Consider the following 21,646-nt stretch of genomic DNA (forward strand, 5'->3'; position numbering starts at 1 on the left):
ACTTGCTAGTGTTTCATGTAATGTATCTTGCTGTTTTCCATGTCTAGAGAGTGTACTCTGGTATTGAACCATGTCAACACTAATATGCCACTAGAGTTTGGAGGCATGAAATGAAAGGAGAATATGACTCATATTGGCTTCTTGATGCCAGACAAGTCATGTATAGTCACTTAATTCACCAGCGTAGTGTTCAGCAGGGCATACTGTAGGAAAATGGTTTGCAATTAAAAAACGTATTCCAGTTGGACAAGTACTGCTTTCACATTTCACTGGGTTTCCAAACTTTTTTTTTACCTACTGACCACTACCCAGGCGATCCATGTCAACACAGAATGATCCCATCAGGGAATATGATGGCTCTAATACGTGCCTAGTCTGAAGCCTTGACACCATTAGTGATCTACAGATAACAATGCATAAATATTTGCCACTGACTATTCATTTTCAACTAAACAGCAATTGTAAGAGAGTCAAAAAGACCATCCACCCTATAGCTAAGAACATATTGCCTGCAATCTTCAAAGACATGACTACTGTATTACTGTAGCCAAAGTAAGAGGATCAATTAGTTGAGGAGATACTTTGCATGGAAAGTCTGTTAGGGCCGCATTTTAAAGGTGAGCGACTTCATAGGCAGACTTCTCCCTGGGGATGGTGGAGCGAGCACCCAGCTGTACACCCATGGCCCATCTGCCCCCTGTTACAGCTAGCTGGCGGACCGCCTACATCTCTCTCAAGCTTTATCTACCCCAATCCAGCACACACACACATTAACGCACAGGCTCGTACATACCGCCTCTCCACTCCGCGTATCCTGCGGACACTGTTTCACTAAAGCTTGCCTTTCAACCTCAATCAAGTTGAGCTCTCTCTCTCTCTCTCTCTCTCTCTCTCTCTCTCCTCCCTCAGCTTATCCACTTTTAATCTAGATTTGCCATGTGGGTGGGCCAGTGCATGGGGGCTGTGGCTCTCATCAGCCTTCCTCTCCTTGCCTCCATTTTGTGATGCTACGACAGGTAGATAACGTAAAAACAAACTCATGTAAAAAATGCCTGTTCCTTTGTTATTTTAATACCATACAGTGCCTTCAGAAAGTATTCATACCCCTTGACGTATTCCACATTTTGCTGTGTTACAGCCTGAATTCCAATTTGATATTTATTTATTTATATCTCACCTATCTATGCACAATACCCCTATTATGACTAAGTGAAAACATGTTTTTAGAAATGTTTGCAAATTTCTTGAAAATGAAATACAGAAATATCTCATTTAAATACGTATTCACACCCCTGAGTCAATACATGTTAGAATCACTTTGGCAGCGATTACAGCTTTGCACACCTGGATTGTCTTACCAGCTTTTCAAGCCTATTTAAGTCAAAACTGTAATTAGGCCACAGGAACATTCCATGTCGCCATGGTAAGACACTCCATTGTACAGTGTATTCGAAAAGTATTCAGACCCCTTGACGTATTCCACAATTTGTTACGTTACAGCCTTATTCTAAAATTGATTAAATTGTTTTTTTCCCTCATCAATCTACACACACTACCACATAATGACAAAGCAAAAACAGATTTTTTTACATTTTAGCAAAGAGTGTAATATAACAAACTAAAATATGACATTTACATACTGTAAGTATTTACACCCTTTACTCAGTACTTTGTTGAAGCACCTTTGGCAGCGATTACAGTCTCAAGTCTTCTTGGGTATGACGCTACAAGCTTGGCACACCTGTATTTGGGGAGTTTCTCCCATTCTTCTCTGCAGACCCTCTCAAGCTCTGTCAGGTTGGATGGGGAGCGTCGCTGCACAGCTATTTTCAGGTCTCTCCAGAGATGTTCGATCGGGTTCAAGTCGGGCTCTGGCTGGGCCACTCAAGGACATTCAGAGACTTGTCCCGAAGCCACTCCTGCGTTGTCTTGGCTGTGTGCTTAGGGTCATTGTCCTGTTGGAAGGTGAGCATTCACCCCAGTCTGAGGTCCTGAGCCCTCTGGAGCAGGTTTTCATCAAGGATCGCTCTGTACTTTGCTCCGTTAATCTTTTCCTAGATTCTGACTAGTCTCCCAGTCCATGCCACTGAAAGACATCCTCACAGCATGATGCTGCCACCACCATGCTTCACCGTAGGGATGGTGGCAGGTTTCCTCCAGACGTGACACTTGGCATTCAGGCCAAAGAGTTCAATCTTGGTTTCAGCAGACCAGAGAATCTTGCTTCTCATGGTCTGAGAGTCCTTTAGGTGCCTTTTGGCAAACTCCAAGCGGGCTGTCAAGTGCCTTTTACTAAGGAGTGGCTTCCATCTGGCCACTCTATCACAAAGGCCTGATTGGTGGAGTGCTGCAGAGATGGTTGTCCTTCTGGAAGGTTCTCCCATCTCCACAGAGGAACTCTGGAGCTCTCAGAGTGACCATCGGGTTCTTGGGCACCTCCCTGACCAAGGCCCTTCTCCCCTGATTGCTCAGTTTGGCCAGGCAGCCAGCTATAGGAAGAGTCTTGGTGGTTCCAAACTTCTTCCATTTAAGAATGATGGAGGCCACCGTGTTCTTGGGGACCTTCAATGATGCAGACATATTTTGATAACCTTTCCCAGATCTGTATCTCGACACAATCCTGTCTCGGAGCTCTACGGACAATTCCTTCAACCTCATGGCTTGGTTTTTGCTCTGACATGCACTGTCAACTGTGTGTGCCTTTCCAAATAATGTCCAATCAATTGAATTTACCACAGGTGGACTCCAATCAAGTTGTGGAAACATCTCAAGGATGATCAATGGAAACAGGATGCACCTGAGCTCAATTTCAAGTCTCATAGCAAAGGGTATGAATACTTATATAAATAAGGTATTTCCGTTTTATATTTTTTATACATTTGCAAACATTTCTAAAAACCTGTTTTTGCTTTGTAATTATGGGGTATTGTGTGTAGATTGATGGAGAGTTGTATTTATTTAATCCATTTTAGAATACGACTGTAATTTAACAAAATGTGGAAAAAGGGAAGGGGTCTGAATACTTTCCGAATGCACTGTATATATACAGTACCAGTCAAAAGTTTGGACACACCTACTCATTCAAGGGTTTTTCTTTATTTGTACTATTTTCTACGTTGTAGAAAATATTGAAGACATCAAAACTATGAAATAACAAATACGGAATCATGTAGTAACCAAAAAAGTCTTAAACAAATCCAAATGTTTTTTATCTTTCTGATTTTTCAAAGTAGCCACCCTTTGCCTTAATGACAGCTTTGCACACTCTTGGCATTCTCTCAACCAGCTTTATGAGGAATGCTTTTCCAACAGTCTTGAAGGAGTTCCCACATATGCTGAACACTTGTTGGCTGCTTTTCCTTCACTCTGCGGTCCAACTCATCCCAAACCATCTCAATTTGGTTGAGGTGAGGTGATTGTGGAGGCCAGTTCATCTGATGCAGCACTCTATCACTCTCCTTGGTCAAATAGCCCTTACACAGCATGGAGGTGTGTTTTGGGTCATTGTCCTGTTGAAAAACAAATTATAGTCCCACTAAGCACAAACCAGATGGGATGGCATATCGCTAAAGAATGATGTGGTAGCCATGCTGGTTGAGTGTGCCTTGAATTCTAAATAAATCACTGACAGTGTCACCAGCAAAGCACCCCCACACCATCACACCTCCTCCATGCTTCACGGTGGGAACCACACATGCAGAGATCATCCGTTCACACCTGATCTGCGTCTCACAAAGACACAGCGGTTGGAACCAAAATAACAAATTTGGACTCATCAGAACAAACAGATTTCCACCGGTCTAATGTTCATTGCTCGTGTTTCTTGGCCCAAGCAAGTCTCTTCTTATTATTGGTGTCCTTTAGTAGTGGTTTCTTTGCAGCAATTCGACCATGAAGGCCTGATTCAAGCGGTCTCCTCTGAGCAGTTGATGCTGAGATGTGTCTGTTCCTTGAACTCTGTGAAGCATTTATTTGGGCTGCAATCTGAGGTGAAGTTAACTCTAATGATCTTATCCTCTGCAGCAGAGGTAACTCTGGGTCTTCCTTTCCTGTGGCAGTCCTCCTCCATCACAACACTTGATGTTTTTTTGTGAATGCACTTGAAGATACTTTAAAAGTTCTTGAAATGTTCCGGATTGACTGACGTTCATGTCTTATATATACAGTTGAAGTCGGAAGTTTACATACACTTAGGTTGGAGTCATTAAAACTCGTTTTTCAACCACTCCACACATTCCTTGTTTACAAACTATAGTCGGTTAGGATATCTACTTTGTGCATGACACAAGTAACTTTTCCAATAATTGTTTACAGACAGATTATTTCACTTATAATTCACTGTATCACAATTCCAGTGGGTCAGAAGTGTACATACACGAAGTTGACTGTGCCTTTAAACAGCTTGGAAAATTCCAGAAAATGATGTCATGGCTTTAGAAGCTTCTGATAGGCTAATTGACATCATTTGAGCCAATTGGAGGTGTACCTGTGGATGTATTTCAAGGCCTACCTTCAGACTCAGTGCCTCTTTACTTGACATCATGGGAAAAAAATTAAAAATCAATGAAGACCTCAGAAAACAAATTGTAGACCTCCACAAGTCTGGTTCATCCTTAGGAGCAATTTCCAAACACCTGAAGGTACCACGTTCATCTATACAAACAATAGTATGCAAGTATAAACACCATGGGACCACGCAGCCGTCATACTGCTCAGGAAGGAGACGAATTCTGTCTCCTAGAGATTAACGTACTTTGGTGCGAAAAGTGCAAATCAATCCCAGAACAACAGCAAAGGACCTTGTGAAGATGCTGGAGGAAACAGGTACAAAAGTATCTATATCCACAGTAAAACAAGTCCTATATCGACATAATCTGAAAGGCCGCTCAGCAAGGAAGAAGCCACTGCTCCAAAACCACCATAAAAAAGCCAGACTACGGTTTGCAACTGCACATTGGAACAAAGATCGTACTTTTTGGAGAAATGTCCTCTGGTCTGATGAAACAAAAATATAACTGTTTGGCCATAATGACCATCATTATGTTTGGAGGAAAAAGGTGGTAGCTTGCAAACCGAAGAACACCATCCCAACTGTGAAGCACGGGGGTGGCAGCATCATGCTGTGGGGGTGCTTTGCTGCAGGAGGGACTGGTGCACATCACAAAATAGATGGCAAAAATATGTGGATATATTGAAGCAACATCTCAAGACATCAGTCAGGAAGTTAAAGCTTGGTCGCAAATAGGTCTTCCAAATGGACAATGACCCCAGGCATACTTCCAAAGTTGTGGCAAAATGGCTTAAGGACAACAAAGTCAAGGTATTGGCGTGGCCATCACAAAGCCCTGACCTCAATCCTATAGAAAATTTGTGGGCAGAACTGAAAAAGCGTGTGCGAGCAAGGAGGCCACAAACCTGACTCAGTTACACCAGCTCTGTCAGGAGGAATGGGCCAAAATTCACCCAACTTATTGTGTGAAGCTTGTGGAAGGCTACCCGAAATATTTGACCAAAGTTAAACAATTTAAAGACAATTCTACAAAATACTAATTGAGTGTATGTAAACTTTTGACCCACTGGGATGTGATGAAATAAATAAAAGCTGAAATAAATAATTCTCTCTACTATTATTCTGACATTTCACATTCTTAAAATGAAGTGGTAATCCTAACTGACCTAAAACAGGGAATTTTTACTAGGATTAAATGTCAGGAATTGTGAAAAACTGAGTTTAAATATATTTGGCTAAGGTGTATTTAAACTTCCGACTTCAACTGTATAAATATACAGTACCAGTCAAAAGTTTGGACACATTCAAGGGTTTTTCTTTATTTTTACTATTTTCTACATTGTAGAATAATAGTGACGACATCAAAACTATGAAATAACACATGGAATCATGTAGTAACCAAAAAAGTGTTAAACAAATCAAAATATATTTTATATTTGAGATTCTTCAAATAGCCACCCTTTGCCTTGATGACAGCTTTGCACACGCTTGACATTCTCTCAACCAGCTTCATGAGTTAGTCACCTGGAATGCATTTCAATTAACAGGTGTGCCTTCTTAAAAGTTAATTTGTGGAATATATTTCCGTCTAAATGCGTTTGAGACAATCAATTGTGTTGTGACAAGGTAGGGGGGTATACAGAAGAAATACTTATTTGGTAAAATAACAAGACCATATTATGGCAAAAACTGCTCAAATAAGCAAAGAGAAATGAAAGTCTATCATTACTTTAAGACATGAAGGTCAGTCAATACAGAAAATGTCAAGAACTTTTAACGTTTCTTCAAGTGCAGTAGCAAAAACCATCAAGCTTTATGATGAAACTGGCTCTCATGAGGACTGCCACAGGAATGGAAAACCCAGAGTTACCTCTGCTCTAGAGGATAAGTTCATTAGAGTTACCAGCCTCAGAAATTGCAGCCCAAATAAATGCTTCACAGAGTTCAAGTAACAGACACATCTCAACATCAACTGTTCAGAGGGGACTGTGTGAATCAGGCCTTCATGGTCGAATTGCTGCAAAGAAACCACTACTAAAGGACACCAATAATAATAAGAGACCTGCTTGGGCCAAGAAACACGAGCAATGGACATTAGACCGGTGGAAATATGTCCTTTGGTCTGGAGTCCAAATTTGAGATTTTTGGTTCAAACCGCCGTGTCATTGTGAGACGCGGTGTGGGTGAACGGATGATCTCTGCATGTGTATTTCGCACCGTAAAGCATGGAGGAGGAGGTGTTATGGTGTGTGGGTGCTTTGCTGGTGACACTGTCTGTGATTTATTTTCAACTTTCAACTTAACCTGCATGGCTACCACAGCATTCTGCAGCGATACGCCATCCCATCTGGTTCGGGCTTAGTGGGAATATCATTTGTTTTTCAACAGGACAATAACCCAACACACCTCCAGGCTGTGTAAGGGCTATTTGACCAAGGAGAGTGATGGAGTGCTGCATCTGATTACCTGGCCTCCACAATCACCCTACCTCAACCCAATTGAGATATTTTGGGATGAGATGGACCACAGAGTGAAGGAAAGGTGCTCAGCATGTGTAGGAACTCCTTCAAGACTGTTGGAAAAGCATTCCTCATGAAGCTGGTTGAGAGAATGCCAAGAGTGTGCAAAGCTGTCATCAAGGCAAAGGGTGCTTTGAAGAATCTACAATACATTTGAATTTGTTTAACACTTTTTTGGTTACTACATGATTCTAAATGTGTTATTTCATAGTTTTGATGTCTTCACAATTTTTTTACAATGTAAAAAAAATAACAAAATAAAGACTAACACTTGAATGAGTAGGTGTGTCCAAACTTTTGACTGGCACTGTATATACTATTATTTTATTTTATTTTTATTTTGAAGGGGATAGATCAGCTTTAATATTGCAGATTGATTGTGGCTTCCATCAATGTAATTGTTTGCATCATTTCCAATCCCCCATATATATTATTGTAAATATAAATATATAAAAAATATATATTTTGTAAATATATTTTCCTTTATTATTTTCCCCTAACCCTACCATCCCTCCTCTAATTTGAGTAAACTAAATGGACAACAACTCTTAGGCTTCTACTTCCAGCTTATGCATAATATATGCATTTTACGGACACAGTAAATTTTTCAATATTTAGCTTTTGTTCGTTTTTAGTCTCATCCTTCAGCTCCACTCAACCCCTCCCATCTATCTCTGAACACCATCCAGTTTTGATTTCTATTTGCCATGTATTTTTCAACTGTGCTGTGATGTTTCACAAACGTTCTGAACCTTTCTATTCTCATAGAGTCTACATATTGTAAAATAAAGCTAAACATTTTTCCTAAGAGTATTATTATATTATTAATCGATTAACTATGACTTTTTAAATCACCCAGCAGTGCTATTTGCAGAGTTAGCTCCTGGTAAATTTTGCAATTCTTCAGCCATTCCTGAACCTGTGACCAAAAACAAGCTACATATGGACAGTACCAAAACAAATGATCTAATGATTCTGTCTCTTCGCAGCAAAATCTACAGAGCTGTGATGGTTGTATCCCCCATATATATAACATTTTGTATAATAATTGAAATTGAAAAACTCTAAGTTTTGAATCCAGCGTTGTTTTGTGTATCAGTTCATAAACCATGTGCCATGGAATCGGTACATCAAAAATCTCTTCCCAACTAAAGCTGTAAATGTTTTGGTCCTTAAAAGAAACTGGTATACTTATTGATTTATCACAATTTTCTTTATCCAATGTTGGCCTTTAATGCAGGGCCGACAGACAAGTTCCTTACTTTCTCCCCCTTCCACTTGCCTCTTCCATTTTTGTGCTCTAATTAAGCACATTTTTAATCCTGAACTTATTTAGACTTGCCATAACAAAGGGTTTGAATAATTATTGACTCAAGACATTTCAGCTTTTCATTTTTTATTAATTTGTAAACATTTCTAAAAACATAATTCCACTTTGACATTGTGGGGCCAGTGTGTAGGCCAGTGACACAACATATCCAGTTTATCCATTTTAAATTCAGGCTGTAAAACAACAAAATGTGGAAAAAGTAAAGGTGTGTGAATACTTTCTGAAGGCACTGTATATCGTTTGGTTATTGTATTGTCTTTATTCTCCACAAGATTAACAGAGAAAAATTACAATCCCTTTTATCTAATGGTTATATAACAGGCATGGTTTAAAATACTATTTAAGGAATTTCACTTTCAAAGACACTTGGAAGTAAGTACTTGAATATTTGTTACTTGAAAACACAAGTAGTTGAATATTGGAATAGAAGTAGTTGGTTCGGGCAACATTATTTGAAAATACTAAAATACACATAAAATAAGTATTTAAATAACACATAATCAAATACACATGCATTTGAACAGAGGTCTGTTATATAATGACCATAGCAATATCATGGTTTCCAATGCTAACATACAGTTGAAAATAGAAATTGAGTATAGTAGTGCTTTAATTCATATGGACAAGGATATTCTTGATAAAGAATAGAAATGAGAAAATGTTTTAATATGGCTTATGCCCATCCGTACACCTATGACTTAGCAGATTTCACACTCATTTGGATTAGGCCTAGTTTACAAAAACAGAGGGACATTTGGGCATTTGTTGAATGACTTAGCAGATTTCACACTTGTTGTTCCAGTCCATTTGTGTCCTGCATTTTTTCATGTTCTATGTTTTGTGTGGACCCCAGGAAGAATAGGTGCTGCTTCTTTAACAGCTAATGGGGATCCTAATAAAATCATAATCACTCATTTTGATTTGTTTACAAAAACAGCGGGACATTTGGGCATTTGTGGAATGACATCACAGGTAAGGCAGCCGATTGGCTGTTGATGACGACAGAGACAAAGCTCCATACTATAAGCTGAATGGTTCTATGTGATTGGAAACTGTCTTTATAGTGAAAGCTAATGGGGTCAAAGCTTATCTCAATGGCATAAACCGAGCACAAGCAGTGTTATGACAGAATACCAGCTCTCTCAAACCCGTTACCCCAATCATCCTCTGCTCTCTCCTGATCCAAGGCTGAGTAAAGGCATGGAAAAGCAATTCCAGAACAAGGTATTTGCTGTAGCTTAGAGACCTCACCTCTCAGCAATTATAACTGCATTCCTGTCACGATCGTCGACTGAAGACACGGACCAAGGCGCAGCGTGATAAGCGTACATTTTATTTCGTACACAACACGAACAAAACAACAAACCAAACGATACGTGAAGTCCTAGGTTAATACCAAAACAAACCTTACGGAACAAGATCCCACAAAGACTAATGCAAAACAGGCTGCCTAAGTATGGTCCCCAATCAGAGACAACGAGCTACAGCTGCCTCTGATTGGGAACCACCCTGGCCATCATAGATCAAACGATCTAGAACAAAAACATAGAAAAACTAAACATAGCAAATCCACACCCTGGCTCAACATTTAAGAGTCCCCAGAGCCAGGGCGTGACAATTCCTATGGACTTTCAGTGCACTTTTGTAAGCAAATTGAACCGCTTTGACATACTGTTGTGTGTGGATGGTCCTTGACGCCCCTCAAAACAATTAACCTTGACATAGATTTTGTAAGCGAAATACAAACAGCAAGTTAAAAGACAAATAGCAAGAGAAAGATTCAACACAATGAGTTAGGAATTTATCATTATCAATTCATCATAACGGGCCATACATTCCCACAGACCAGTTTGACAAATAAACCAAGCTTAACTGTCTATACTCATAAGACAAATTGTACAATTTGCAAAAGCTGTAATGGTATTTCTCTGCGTCATTATTAAGGCACCTAGCTAATCCATTCATTTTATCACGGAGGAAAGCACATTCATTACTTTAATAAAGCGGACCTTTAACCGAATGGCTGGCTAATCATCTGTTTTATTATGCTACAGTATTATTTGGCTTTATCATGGAGTTGTGCTACAGTATTATTTGGCTTTATCATGGAGTTGTGCTCCAGTATTATTTGGCTTTATCATGGAGTTGTGCTCCAGTATTATTTGGCTGTGCTCGTCACAGGGTAATTCATTATGTGGATGTCAGTAATGAGAGAGAAGGGAGATCATTGACAAGGGAGAGACTGGAGAGTGCAGGCTGGTCACAAAAAAGAGACGTCGATTTCGGATGTTTGAAAAAGTCCTGAGGATGTCGATATACAGTGCCTTCAGAAAGTATTCATACCCCTTGACTTATTCCACATTTTGTTGTGTTACAGCATGAATTCAAAATAGATTAAAGGGATTTTTTTAGAAAATGTTGCTAATTTCTTGAAAATTAAATACAGTAATAGCTCCTTTACGTAAGCATTCATACCCGAGTCAATACTTTGTAGAAGCACCTTTGGCAGCAATTACAGCTGTGAGTCTTTTTGGGTAAGGACAATGACCCAACACACCTCCAGGCTGTGTAAGGGCTATTTTACCAAGAAGGAGAGTGATGGAGTACTGCATCAGATGACCTGGCCTCCACAATCCCCCGACCTCAACCGAATTGAGATGGTTTGGGATGAGTCTGATCAGACCCTACACCCAAACGAGGGCACTACGTTCATCCACCTCTGGCCTGCTAGCTCCCCTACCTCTACAGAAGCACAGTTCCCGCTCAGCCCAGTCAAAGCTATTTGCTGCTCTGGCACCCCAATGGTGGAACAAGCTCCCCCACGACGCCAGGACAGCGGAGTCACTGACCACCTTCCGGAGACACTTGAAACCCTACCTCTTTAAGGAATACCTGGAATAGTATAAAGTAATCCTTCTACCCCCCCTCCCCCTCCCCCATAAAAAAAAAGAAGAAAAAAGTGGTTGTCCCACTGGCTATCATAAGTTGAATGCACCAATTTGTAAGTTGCTCTGGATAAGAGCGTCTGCTAAATGATGTAAATGTAAGTCTCTAAGAGCTTTGCACACCTGGATTGATATTGTACAATATTCAAAACTGTAACTAGGCCATTCAATGTCGTCTTGGTAAGCAACTCCAGCGTAGATTTGGCCTTGTGTTTAAGGTTGTGCCATCAAACCCCTGCAACTTATCCAGAACACTGCAGCCCGCCTGGTTTTCAACCTTCCCAAGTTCTCTCATGTCACCCTGCTCCTCCGCACACTCCACTGGCTTCCAGGCAAAGCTCGCATCCACTACAAGACAATGGTGCTTACCTACGGAACAGCAAGAGGAATTGCCCCTCCCTACCTTCAGGCTATGCTCAAACCCTACACCCCAACCCGAGCACTGTAGATCAGTGACACAAAATCTCAAAGGCTGTAACACAAAAAAGGGGGAAAAGTAAAGGGTGTGAATACTTTCTGAAAGCACTGTATGCCTTCGTCAGCACTCACCCCCCCCCACAAAAAAATGATGACACAGCACTGGGCTCAAGGTCACAAGGCTCAGACTAGTTCACAATTCTCTAGCAAGCAGGGAAGGTACTTGATGATACTTAATGGGAACAGCGCATTGTTTTTAATTATTTTGTTTTAAGCCTTCTCCAAACCATAGCCCTGACCTTAACAACTCTGAATTAATACCTGTTTCTGTTTTAACCCTGTAACCATGCTGTAACAATGACGCTGTGAGTCGAGAAGCAGGTGCAGGTAAAACATTTAATAAAACAACAAACATGAAAAGAGCCAGCGTAACAGTGGTGTTATAGCATGAACAATACCGACTGAGGAATGAATGTAAGGGAGGGACAGATAAAGGGGAGGTAATGAGGAAGGTAATGGAGTCCAGGTGTGAATCATAATGATCTGCAGGTGCGCGTAATGATGGATGCCAGGTGTGCGTAATGATAAATCCCAGGACCGGTGGTTAGTATTCCAGCGACGTCGCACGCCGGAGGGGAGGAGCAGGAGTAGACGTGACACATGCGGAATTAACCCTGTAACCACACAGAATTAACCCTTTAACAACGCAGAATTAAACCTGTAACCATGCGGAATTAATGGGTCAAACTTTAAGATCAGGTTGCAGGGGAGAGTGCGTGATACACACATTCAAAATGTCTCGACTGATGCTGAGCCAAAAAAGACAGATAATGAAAGAAGAAAAGCTTGCACTCCAGATACGCTGCTCCAACGCTTTATTCCTGTGCCCACATACACTGAGTATACAAAGCATTAGGAACACCTTCCTCATATTGAGTTGCACCTAGGGCTGTTACGGTGACCGTATTACTGCCACACCGGCAGGTAACTAGGCTTCTCCAAGCTCTGAAGCTGCTGGTGGTAATTAGTAGCCTACCAAACTTGCTAGCTGCCTGGTATTCAGCACTCTATTGTCCCTCTAATCGCTCTGACATCAATGCAAATGTAATCGAAAATCAAATTTCTATAGGCTATGCAATTGAGTGAGAAAACAGAGTTTTGATGGCCTCTATTACAAAGAGGAGGATCCCATCAGCTTTCTATAGGCTAGGCCTACTATATTTATTTCTCAACTTTCCTAATATTAAGCACATTGCTTCGCTTTACAACAGGAGTATAGCCTACCTGGCTGTCATGAAAAAGAACTACAGGAAAAGCGTCCTCCACTAGCTATTTAAGTGCATAGATGACATGTAATTTTTTCCCCTGGCCTTGTTTCGAGACAGGTGCATGATAATGGTCCATTCTAAACTTTTATACTATGGGGTATAGTAGATTTACATAGGCTAGTGCTTTTGCTGTTCGTTAGGCCTACTCATCTTGTTGGCTGACAAAAAGTAAATGTGGACAGTTTTTCTAACATGTTCAATATGAGCCTCGGAATTCGATAAGAATTCGATAAGTCTGTCTTCACTTGTAGCCTATTTCGGAGCTGAGATGCCTGTGAGAAGGACCCGATCACATGACGGGCATTGGCTAATAAGAATTGAGATATCTGAGAGAGCCATGTGAGTGAGAGTTGCTTCGGAGCACGCAGCCGGGAGAAGGGAATTATAATTATTATATTCAGCCCAAGGGTCGCATTAGAGTCGCATCATGCAGCCTTGGAATGTATTAAATGTTTGAAAAATAAAAACATATAGCCCAACATTTGTATCACATCTAAAGTTGCATAAACAACTCTAAATTAAGCATATAGGAGGACCTGTTTCTTTGTTAACCACTCAACACAGAATAGCCGCATGTGCGGACTCCCTCAAAGTCATTTGGAGAAAATATTATTTCTATTTTATTCAGCTATGTTCAATTGTATTCTTCATACTATAAACTAATATAAAATAATGCCACGAAATTCTAAGCAAATCTTATCTGCAAAATGAACTAGTGTAGCCCACAGCCATATGGCATAGCCAGATCAGGGCCTAACAGAAGGACAACTCAGAGTATACTATTCTGTTCTTCGGAAATAGACTACATTTTCATCACATCATGCTTCTTTAGACATGTCTAAAATAAACAATGGATTTATTGTGATGGTGTAGGCTATATTAAATGGATTTATTAGACTTTTTAAAAAGTAGATGTTCCAAAGATCTGCATCAGTGGCTTGTAGGCTATGCGTGGAAGCCAGGAGATTTTAAATGTGTTTATGTTAATTCGGGTCAATTACCGTGAGACCGGCAGTTATTTGCTTGACAATCACCGGCTGACAAAAATTCATGACCACCACAGCCCTAGTTGCACCCCCCCTTTTGCCCTCAGAAAAGTGTCAATTCGTCGGGGCATGGTCTCTACAAGGTGTCGAAAGTGTTCCACAGGGACGCAGACCCATGTTGACTCCAATGCTTCCCACAGTTGAGTCAAGTTGGCTGGATGTCCTTTGGGTGGTGGACCATTCTTGATACACACGGGAAACTGTCGAGTGTGAAAAATCCAGAAACGTTGTAGTTCTTGACACAAACCGGTGCGCCTGGCACCTACTACCATACCACATTCAAAGGGACTTAAATATTTTGTCTTGCCCATTCACCCTCTGAATGGCACATACACAATCCATTTCTCAAGTCTTAAAAATCCTTCTTTACCCTGTCTCCTCGCCTTGATCTACACTGATTGAAGTGGATTTATCAAGTGACATTAATAAGGGATCAATAAGGGATCATAGCTTTCACCTGGATTCACCTGGTCAGTGTAAAGTGCATTCGGAAAGTATTCAGACCCCTTCACTTTTGTTATGTTACAGCCTTATTCTAAAATGGATTAAATTGTTTTTCCCCCTCATCAATCTACACACAATACCCCATAATGACAAAGCAAAAACAGGTTAAAAAATATATATAATAACAAAACGGAAATATCACATTTATTAATTGACACTTTACTCAGTACTTTGTTGAAGTACCTTTGGCAGCGATTACAGCCTCGTGTCTTCTTGGGTATGATGCTACAAGCTTGGCACACCTGTATTTGGGGAGTTTCTCCCATTCTTCTCTGCAGGTTGGATGGGAAGTGTCGCTGCACAGCTATTTTCAGGTCTCTCCAGAGATGTTCGATCGGGTTCAAGTCCGGGCTCTGGCTGGGCCACTCAAGGACATTCGGAGACTTGTCCCAAAGCCACTCCTGCGTTGTCTTGGCTGTGTGCTTAGGGTTGTTTTCCTGTTGGAAGATGAACTTTCGCCCCAGTCTGAGGTCCTGAGTGCTCTGGAGCAGGTTTTCATCAAGGATCTCTCTGTACTTTGCTCCGTTCATCTTACCCTCGAGATCCTGACTAATATCCCAGTCCCTGCCACTGAAAAACATCCCCACAGCATGATGCTGCCACAACCATGCTTCACCGTAGGGATGGTGCCAGGTTTCCTCCAGACGTGACGCTTGGCATTCAGGCCAAAGAGTACAATCTTGGTTTCATCAGACCAGAGAAACTTGTTTCTCATGGTCTGAGAGTCCTTTAGGTGCCTTTTGGCAAACTCCAAGCGGGCTGTCATGTGCCTTTTACTGAGGAGTGGCTTCCGTCTGGCCACTCTACCATAAAGGCCTGATTGGTGGAGTGCTGCAGAGATGGTTGTCCTTCTGGAAGGTTCTCCCATCTCCACAGAGGGACTCTGGAGCTCTGTCAGAGTGACCATCGGGTTCTTGGTCACCTCCCTGACCAATGCCCTTCTCCCCTGATTGCTCAGTTTGGCCAGGCAACCAGCTCTAGGATGAGTCTTGGTGGTTCCAAACTTCTTCCATTTAAGAATGATGGAGGCCACTGTGTTTTTTGGGACTTTCAATGCTGCAGAAATGTTTTGGTACCCTTCCCCAGATCTGTGCCTCGACACAATCCTGTCTCGGAGCTCTACGGACAATTCCTTCGACCTCATGGCTTGGTTTTTGCTCTGACATGCACTGTTAACTGTGGGACCTTATGTAGACAGGTGTGTACCTTTCCAAATCATGTCCAATCAATTGAATTTACCACAGGTGGACCAATCAAGTTGTAGAAACATCTCAAGGATGATCAATGGAAACAGGATGCACCTGAGCTCAATTTCGAGTCTCATAGCAAAGGGTCTGGATACTTATGTAAATAAGGTATTTCTATGTGTGCAGGCTTTTCTTTCTGTATTATGGTGGAGATGGGCGCCTATACCCAACTCTCCTTTCTCTATTTTGAGAGGCCTTATGTAGCCATTGGCTGCAATCCGAATTCACATGTAAGGGGCCATTTCCAGTGTTCTTGTTGGAGTGGGCTTCACGGTTTTGTTCATATGTGACATCCTTTCAGAGAGCAAAATGTAATCTTAAAAATTCCATTGAGCTTCAAAGGACAATTCCAATCCAATGTGATGACATTCAGAAGTTCAAGCTGGAAGAACGCCCACAAATTACCGAATACAAGATAGCCTAGGTATGTTACCTTCTACGATATTACTATTTCATCAACTTAGCGAATCAACAAATAATTCCCATTAAAATTCTGACATGGAATGTTCCGAGTGGGGCCGTGTTATCAACATGCATCAATATGCATCGCGTCGTTCCTTATAATGAAAATCATAGCCACAATGTTGGGCCCACTCAGCACAGCAACAGCACAGAGGGTACACCACTGGCAATGATACAGTAGGTTCATTTATCATAACACATGATGATTAATTTGCTACTCAGCTGCTACACATCTACTGCAGCCATGACTCATATTGGATATTATATTATAAAAGGCAAGTCCACAACACAGCAGAATATGTCTCCCTGATATTAAACATAATATACTGTAGTTTTGATTATACTGTACATTGTTGTCCTACAATCCACAAATAAGAGTGGAGAACGGATCGAAAGTCTTGTAATCTGTTCCACAGCAACAGCAAAGTATTTATCTCCGCTATTAAACTTAATATAGTTTTGATTACATATTGTTGTCCACCCCGAAATCCACAAATGAGTAGGAGAATGGAGAGATCCTAGAGAAATACTTGGAATTATAAGTAAAGTAAGGCTTAGGTCCGGTATCACACACATTGAATATTAATATTTACATTCACAGGGTCAACTTTGATTTGTAATATATTCCAGCCTGTGCCTAAGTGATAAAGGAGTTGGGCCCTGAGAGAAAATGTAGTGTGGGACCTATTATGTGGGCCAGTCATAAAAAATCTGTGATAATTTCAAATTCTTGCATATTCATTTTTTTTACTTGTTTTCGCCAGAGGCCTGCATTGCCGGAAAAAATAAATCGTATTTCATTACATTTAAAGGAGTAATGAATGAATATACATACAGTGTATGTCCAGATTGAACCCTAGGTTATTAAATTGGGCCAGTATCTAATGTATAGAAAGTCCTACTTTCCAGACCTTGGTTCGAATACTATTTTAAATCTTTCAACTACATTGAGAGTTCCCTTCAACCTGCCTCGAGTGCCAGGTGGGGAGGTTTGCCGTTTTGGAACTTCTCTATTGGTTCTGTTGAGCCAGGCGAGCTCAATCAAGCCTAGATAAAGTATTTGAAATGATTTGAAATAGTATTTGAACCCAGGTCTGTACTGCCTAGTATCATACTATGCAGCTCACCGAACTAGACAATGGATGAGTATGAGACCCAGCTTATTTCTGCGAGGCAGACAGGTGACAGAGAAAGAGAGTAGTGAGCAGTGGACTGCAGAGCAGAAGCTGTTCAGTCCTGCTGCTGAAAACGTGATTGATGAAGTCATTATATGGTCAATGTCCCGCAGTTTAAAGTGGTATACCTAAGAAAGGGTACTCTGCTTGCTTTTGAAAGGGAATGGACATTGGAAGACATTACTATTTCGACCTTACAAGGGATCTGTTATGGGACAGATATGATACAGATACCTCTTCTGTAGTCACAAGGTTGATCCTATAGATTAGGGTCAGTTCCTACTTGAAGATAGACGTGTGACTTTGTGTAAATCAATTTAGCAAATGTAGATTCATTTTCATCACTTCTATAAACCTTTTGTCTCAAAGAAGCAGCACAGCAATGTTCAGAACTGTCCATACATTTTTTTCCTAAGCCACGCTGAACACAACATGTTCCACATTGATGAAAACATTGCCAATATTAGCCTTTTTTTAACAACTCCCATGTCAATATGACCTTTGAGTCTGTCTTCAGTACAACGCCAACTTCCAGCCTCTGGCGCAGTGTACCCGGTCTCAAGTTCTGTTAACACCATCTGTCCTCCTACTTTCTCTCTCTCTCTCTCTCTCTCTCTCTCTCTCTCTCTCTCTCTCTCTCTCTCTCTCTCTCTCTCTCTCTCTCTCTCTCTCTCTCTCTCTCTCTCTCTCTCTCTCTCTCTCTCTCTCTCTCTCTCTCTCAATTCAATTTAAGGGCTTTATTGGCATGGGAAACGTGTGTTAACATTGCCAAAGCAAGTGAAGTAGAAACAATAAATATTAACAGTAAACATTACACTCAGAAGTTTCAAAAGAATAAAGACATTTCAAATGTCATATTATGTATATATACAGTGTTGTAACAATGTGCAAATAGTTAAAGTACAAATGGGAAAATAAATAAACATAAATATGGGTTGTATTTACAATGGTGTTTGTTCTTCACTGGTTGCCCTTTTCTTGTGGCAACAGGTCACAAATCTTGCAGCTGTGATGGCACACTGTGGTTTTTCACCCAGTAGATAAGGGAGTTTATCAAAATTGGGTTTGTTTTTTTCGAATTCGTTGTGGAACGCTGTAATCTGAGGGAAATATGTGTCTCTAATATGGTCATACATTTGGCAGGAGGTTAGGAAGTGCAGCTCAGTTTCCACCTCATTTTGTGGGCAGTGTGCACATAGCCTCTCTCTCTCTCTCTCTCTCTCTCTCTCTCTCTCTCTCTCTCTCTCTCTCTCTCTCTCTCTCTCTCTCTCTCTCTCTCTCTCTCTCTCTCTCTCTCTCTCTCTCTCTCTCTCTCTCTCTCAACAAGTCATAATCAAAACTGATCCCTGGTCTTAAAATTACCATTGTTTCTCGTGTTATATTCGCATGCCAACACGATTAATAAGCCAATATAAAAAAAGAGGCTGAGGAGTATGTATTCCAATGCTTATCACTCGCGGGGGGTTTACAGTAAGTGTGCGTTCAGGGGAAAACACCCACCCACAAATGCCTGCAGACAAAAGAGCGTGCCCATCAAACGGTTTTCTCTGCCATTGTATAGTCCATTCCAATTGAAGTTAATGACAATCGCACAGCTCTCGCCTTTTTAAGTGAGAAAGATAGAGAGTGTGGGGGAGAAAGAGAGCTTGTTATTGCTTTGAGAAATACTTTTTTTCTTGGAATCCGATTGTGCTTGCAGAGCTAGGCATGCACTGTCAAGTCGATAAAGGTTCAATTATACTCTCTACTTGGATGTTATTGCTAAAATGGCAGTTCATGCTCCCTCTGATAAATTCTCCTTCTCCTCCCCTCACCTCGCCCAGATTTATTCAACATCAATTTCAAAATGTTATGTTAACTTGATGCTCAAGTCTCCTTGGCAAAACACCAGCAATAAATCACTGAGCATTTTTGTGAGCCTGAAGAAAAAACTAAAGTAGCTTGAATCTCAGGAAACTCCATTGTAATCATCTTCACAACGCTGCAGAGTCCTCTTGTTATGAAAGGCTAAAGGAACAGGAAGGATATCAATACCTTGTGTCGGAACCTCACGAATGGTCGATAGGGTGGCGGCCCGAATCCCTCCTCCTTGCCGGGCCTCCCCTCGATGACTCCCACTCCCACTCCGAGGGAGACCACTCCCAACACGAATGTAAGCGAGCACCATCTGGGTGTCTTCATTGGTCTTTTCCTGTAAAAAACAAAACAAGAATAGTGAGCAGTTCGGCAGACCCCTTCGAGCGCGGCTACAGTTCAATATCGGTTGGGGGCCTGAGACCATAAATCAACCGAGCTGTAATTTGTGTAGACAATGGGCACTGCAAATATGTTGTTGGTTTAAACTAATGCTATCAATAAGTGCCTCACACTCAGCGAAGAAGATTAGATCTGCTTTGGAATCAATTAAAGGGAAATAGGCAAATAAAGATTAAGGAAGACAAAAGAGTCGATGTATTAGGATAATGATGGTGATGAATTGGCATTAATTAGATAGCATAACTGTGAGAGAGAACGCATGGCTTAATACAAACATTTTCATCAGTTGCTGCAACATAGTTACATCCAAATGCTATTACAGAAGATATAGTGGCACACTGGAAAATGATTCCTATCTACTGTACTAAAGCAATAAAGTCACATTCTGAATATCACTCGTCTTAAATTATTCATTACACAGTATGAAAACAAGTTTGACCTTGGCACGACTGCAATTAAACAAAACACCATGTGTGCAAAACATTTTTTTCCTTAAAAAGCTATTTCCGTGGAACCACGGAAAGACACAGCGCAGTCTAACATAAATCAGCTTCAACATGTGTTCCAGTCACTGTTTTACAGTGTCTATTTTTTCAATAGAACTACAGGAGAGCTAAAGGTACTACTGAGTGAAGCACTGCCCGAAAATTCAGTGAATGTCGCTGCTTTGAAGTCCTCCTCACACCACAAGCCTAGGATAACTGACATCAGGGGTGTGACCCCATTCCGCTGTTGTTCTGAGTAGTAGACATATCTCAAGAATGCTGGCAGGGCTCATGCCCACATGCTGTTTCTATAGGTCAAGGGTCAAATTCACAAAAGCAATGTGTTACAAAGATCTACTGTAAGACTTGTTCGCTTCCTCTGCGCCTACGGTAGGACACCCATTGGTCCCTGTGCTGACGATGCCACTCTTTCTGGTTGAGGACAGAGCAAACCTGTGTTCAAATACTATTTGAGATCATTTAAAATACATTAGCTGGCCTTGACTGGGCTTGTCTGGTGCAATGGAACCAACAGAATAATAGCAAAAGTGCAACCCCCAGAACTCCAGGCAGGCTAAAGCAAACACTGGAACTCCAGGCAGTCTAAAGCAAACACTAAAAGTATTTGAAAGATTTCAAATAGTATTTGAACCAAGGTCTGGGCCATAGCACATCTCCCAGTGTCATCAATCTACTGTTTCCCCATGGTGTCTAAATGTTAAATAGATTGGGGTGGGGTGGCATTTATAATAGATCCTGTGTCACAGACATGGACGAGATGGGTCCCATTATGTCTGGCGAAAACCAAACATTGCATTCCACAGTAAGAACCTCATACCAACGGTCAAATATGGTGGTGGTAGTGTGATGGTTTGGGAATGCTTTGCTGCCTCAAGACCTGGACGACTTGCATTAATAAGGAACCATTAATTCTGCTCTGTATCAAATAATTCTACAGGAGAATGTCAGGCCATCCATCTGTGAGCTGAAGCTGAAGCACAGCTGGGTTATGCAGCAAGACAATAATCCAAAACACACAATCAAGTCTACATGAAAATGGTTAAAAAGCAACACATTTGATGTTTTGGAATAGCCTAGTCAAAGTCCAGTCCAGACCTAATCCCAATTTAGATGTTGTGGCAGGACTTGAAATGAGCAGTTCATGCTTGAAAACCCACAAATGTTGCAGAGTTAAAGCAGTTCTGCATTCAAGAGAGGGCCAAAATTCCTCCACAGCGATGTGAGAGACTGATCAACAACTACAGGAAGCATTTGGGTCCAGTAATTGCAACTAAAGGTGGCACAACCAGTTATTGAGTGTAAAGGGCAATTACTTTTTCACACAGTGGCATTGGGTGTTGCATAACTTTGTTAATTAAATAAGATATGAAGATCTGATAACATTCAGTATAAAAAATCTGC

The 21,646-nt window shown here is 41.1% G+C and overlaps 1 protein-coding gene across 7 annotated transcripts in view; it reads right to left on the reverse strand.

Moving 5' to 3' along the window:
• LOC121541334 (follistatin-related protein 5) overlaps positions 1 to 21,646 on the reverse strand; it is a 209,654-nt gene that overhangs the window by 162,836 nt on the left and 25,172 nt on the right. For all 7 annotated transcript variants that reach the window (XM_041850349.2, XM_041850327.2, XM_041850316.2 and 4 more), the window contains exon 2: positions 19,518 to 19,674. In XM_041850349.2, the coding sequence (XP_041706283.1) occupies positions 19,518 to 19,674 (157 nt within the window). The remainder of the gene's footprint in view (positions 1 to 19,517; positions 19,675 to 21,646) is intronic.

This window comes from Coregonus clupeaformis, chromosome 3, assembly GCF_020615455.1.
Source record: "Coregonus clupeaformis isolate EN_2021a chromosome 3, ASM2061545v1, whole genome shotgun sequence".
Taxonomy (NCBI): domain Eukaryota; kingdom Metazoa; phylum Chordata; class Actinopteri; order Salmoniformes; family Salmonidae; genus Coregonus; species Coregonus clupeaformis.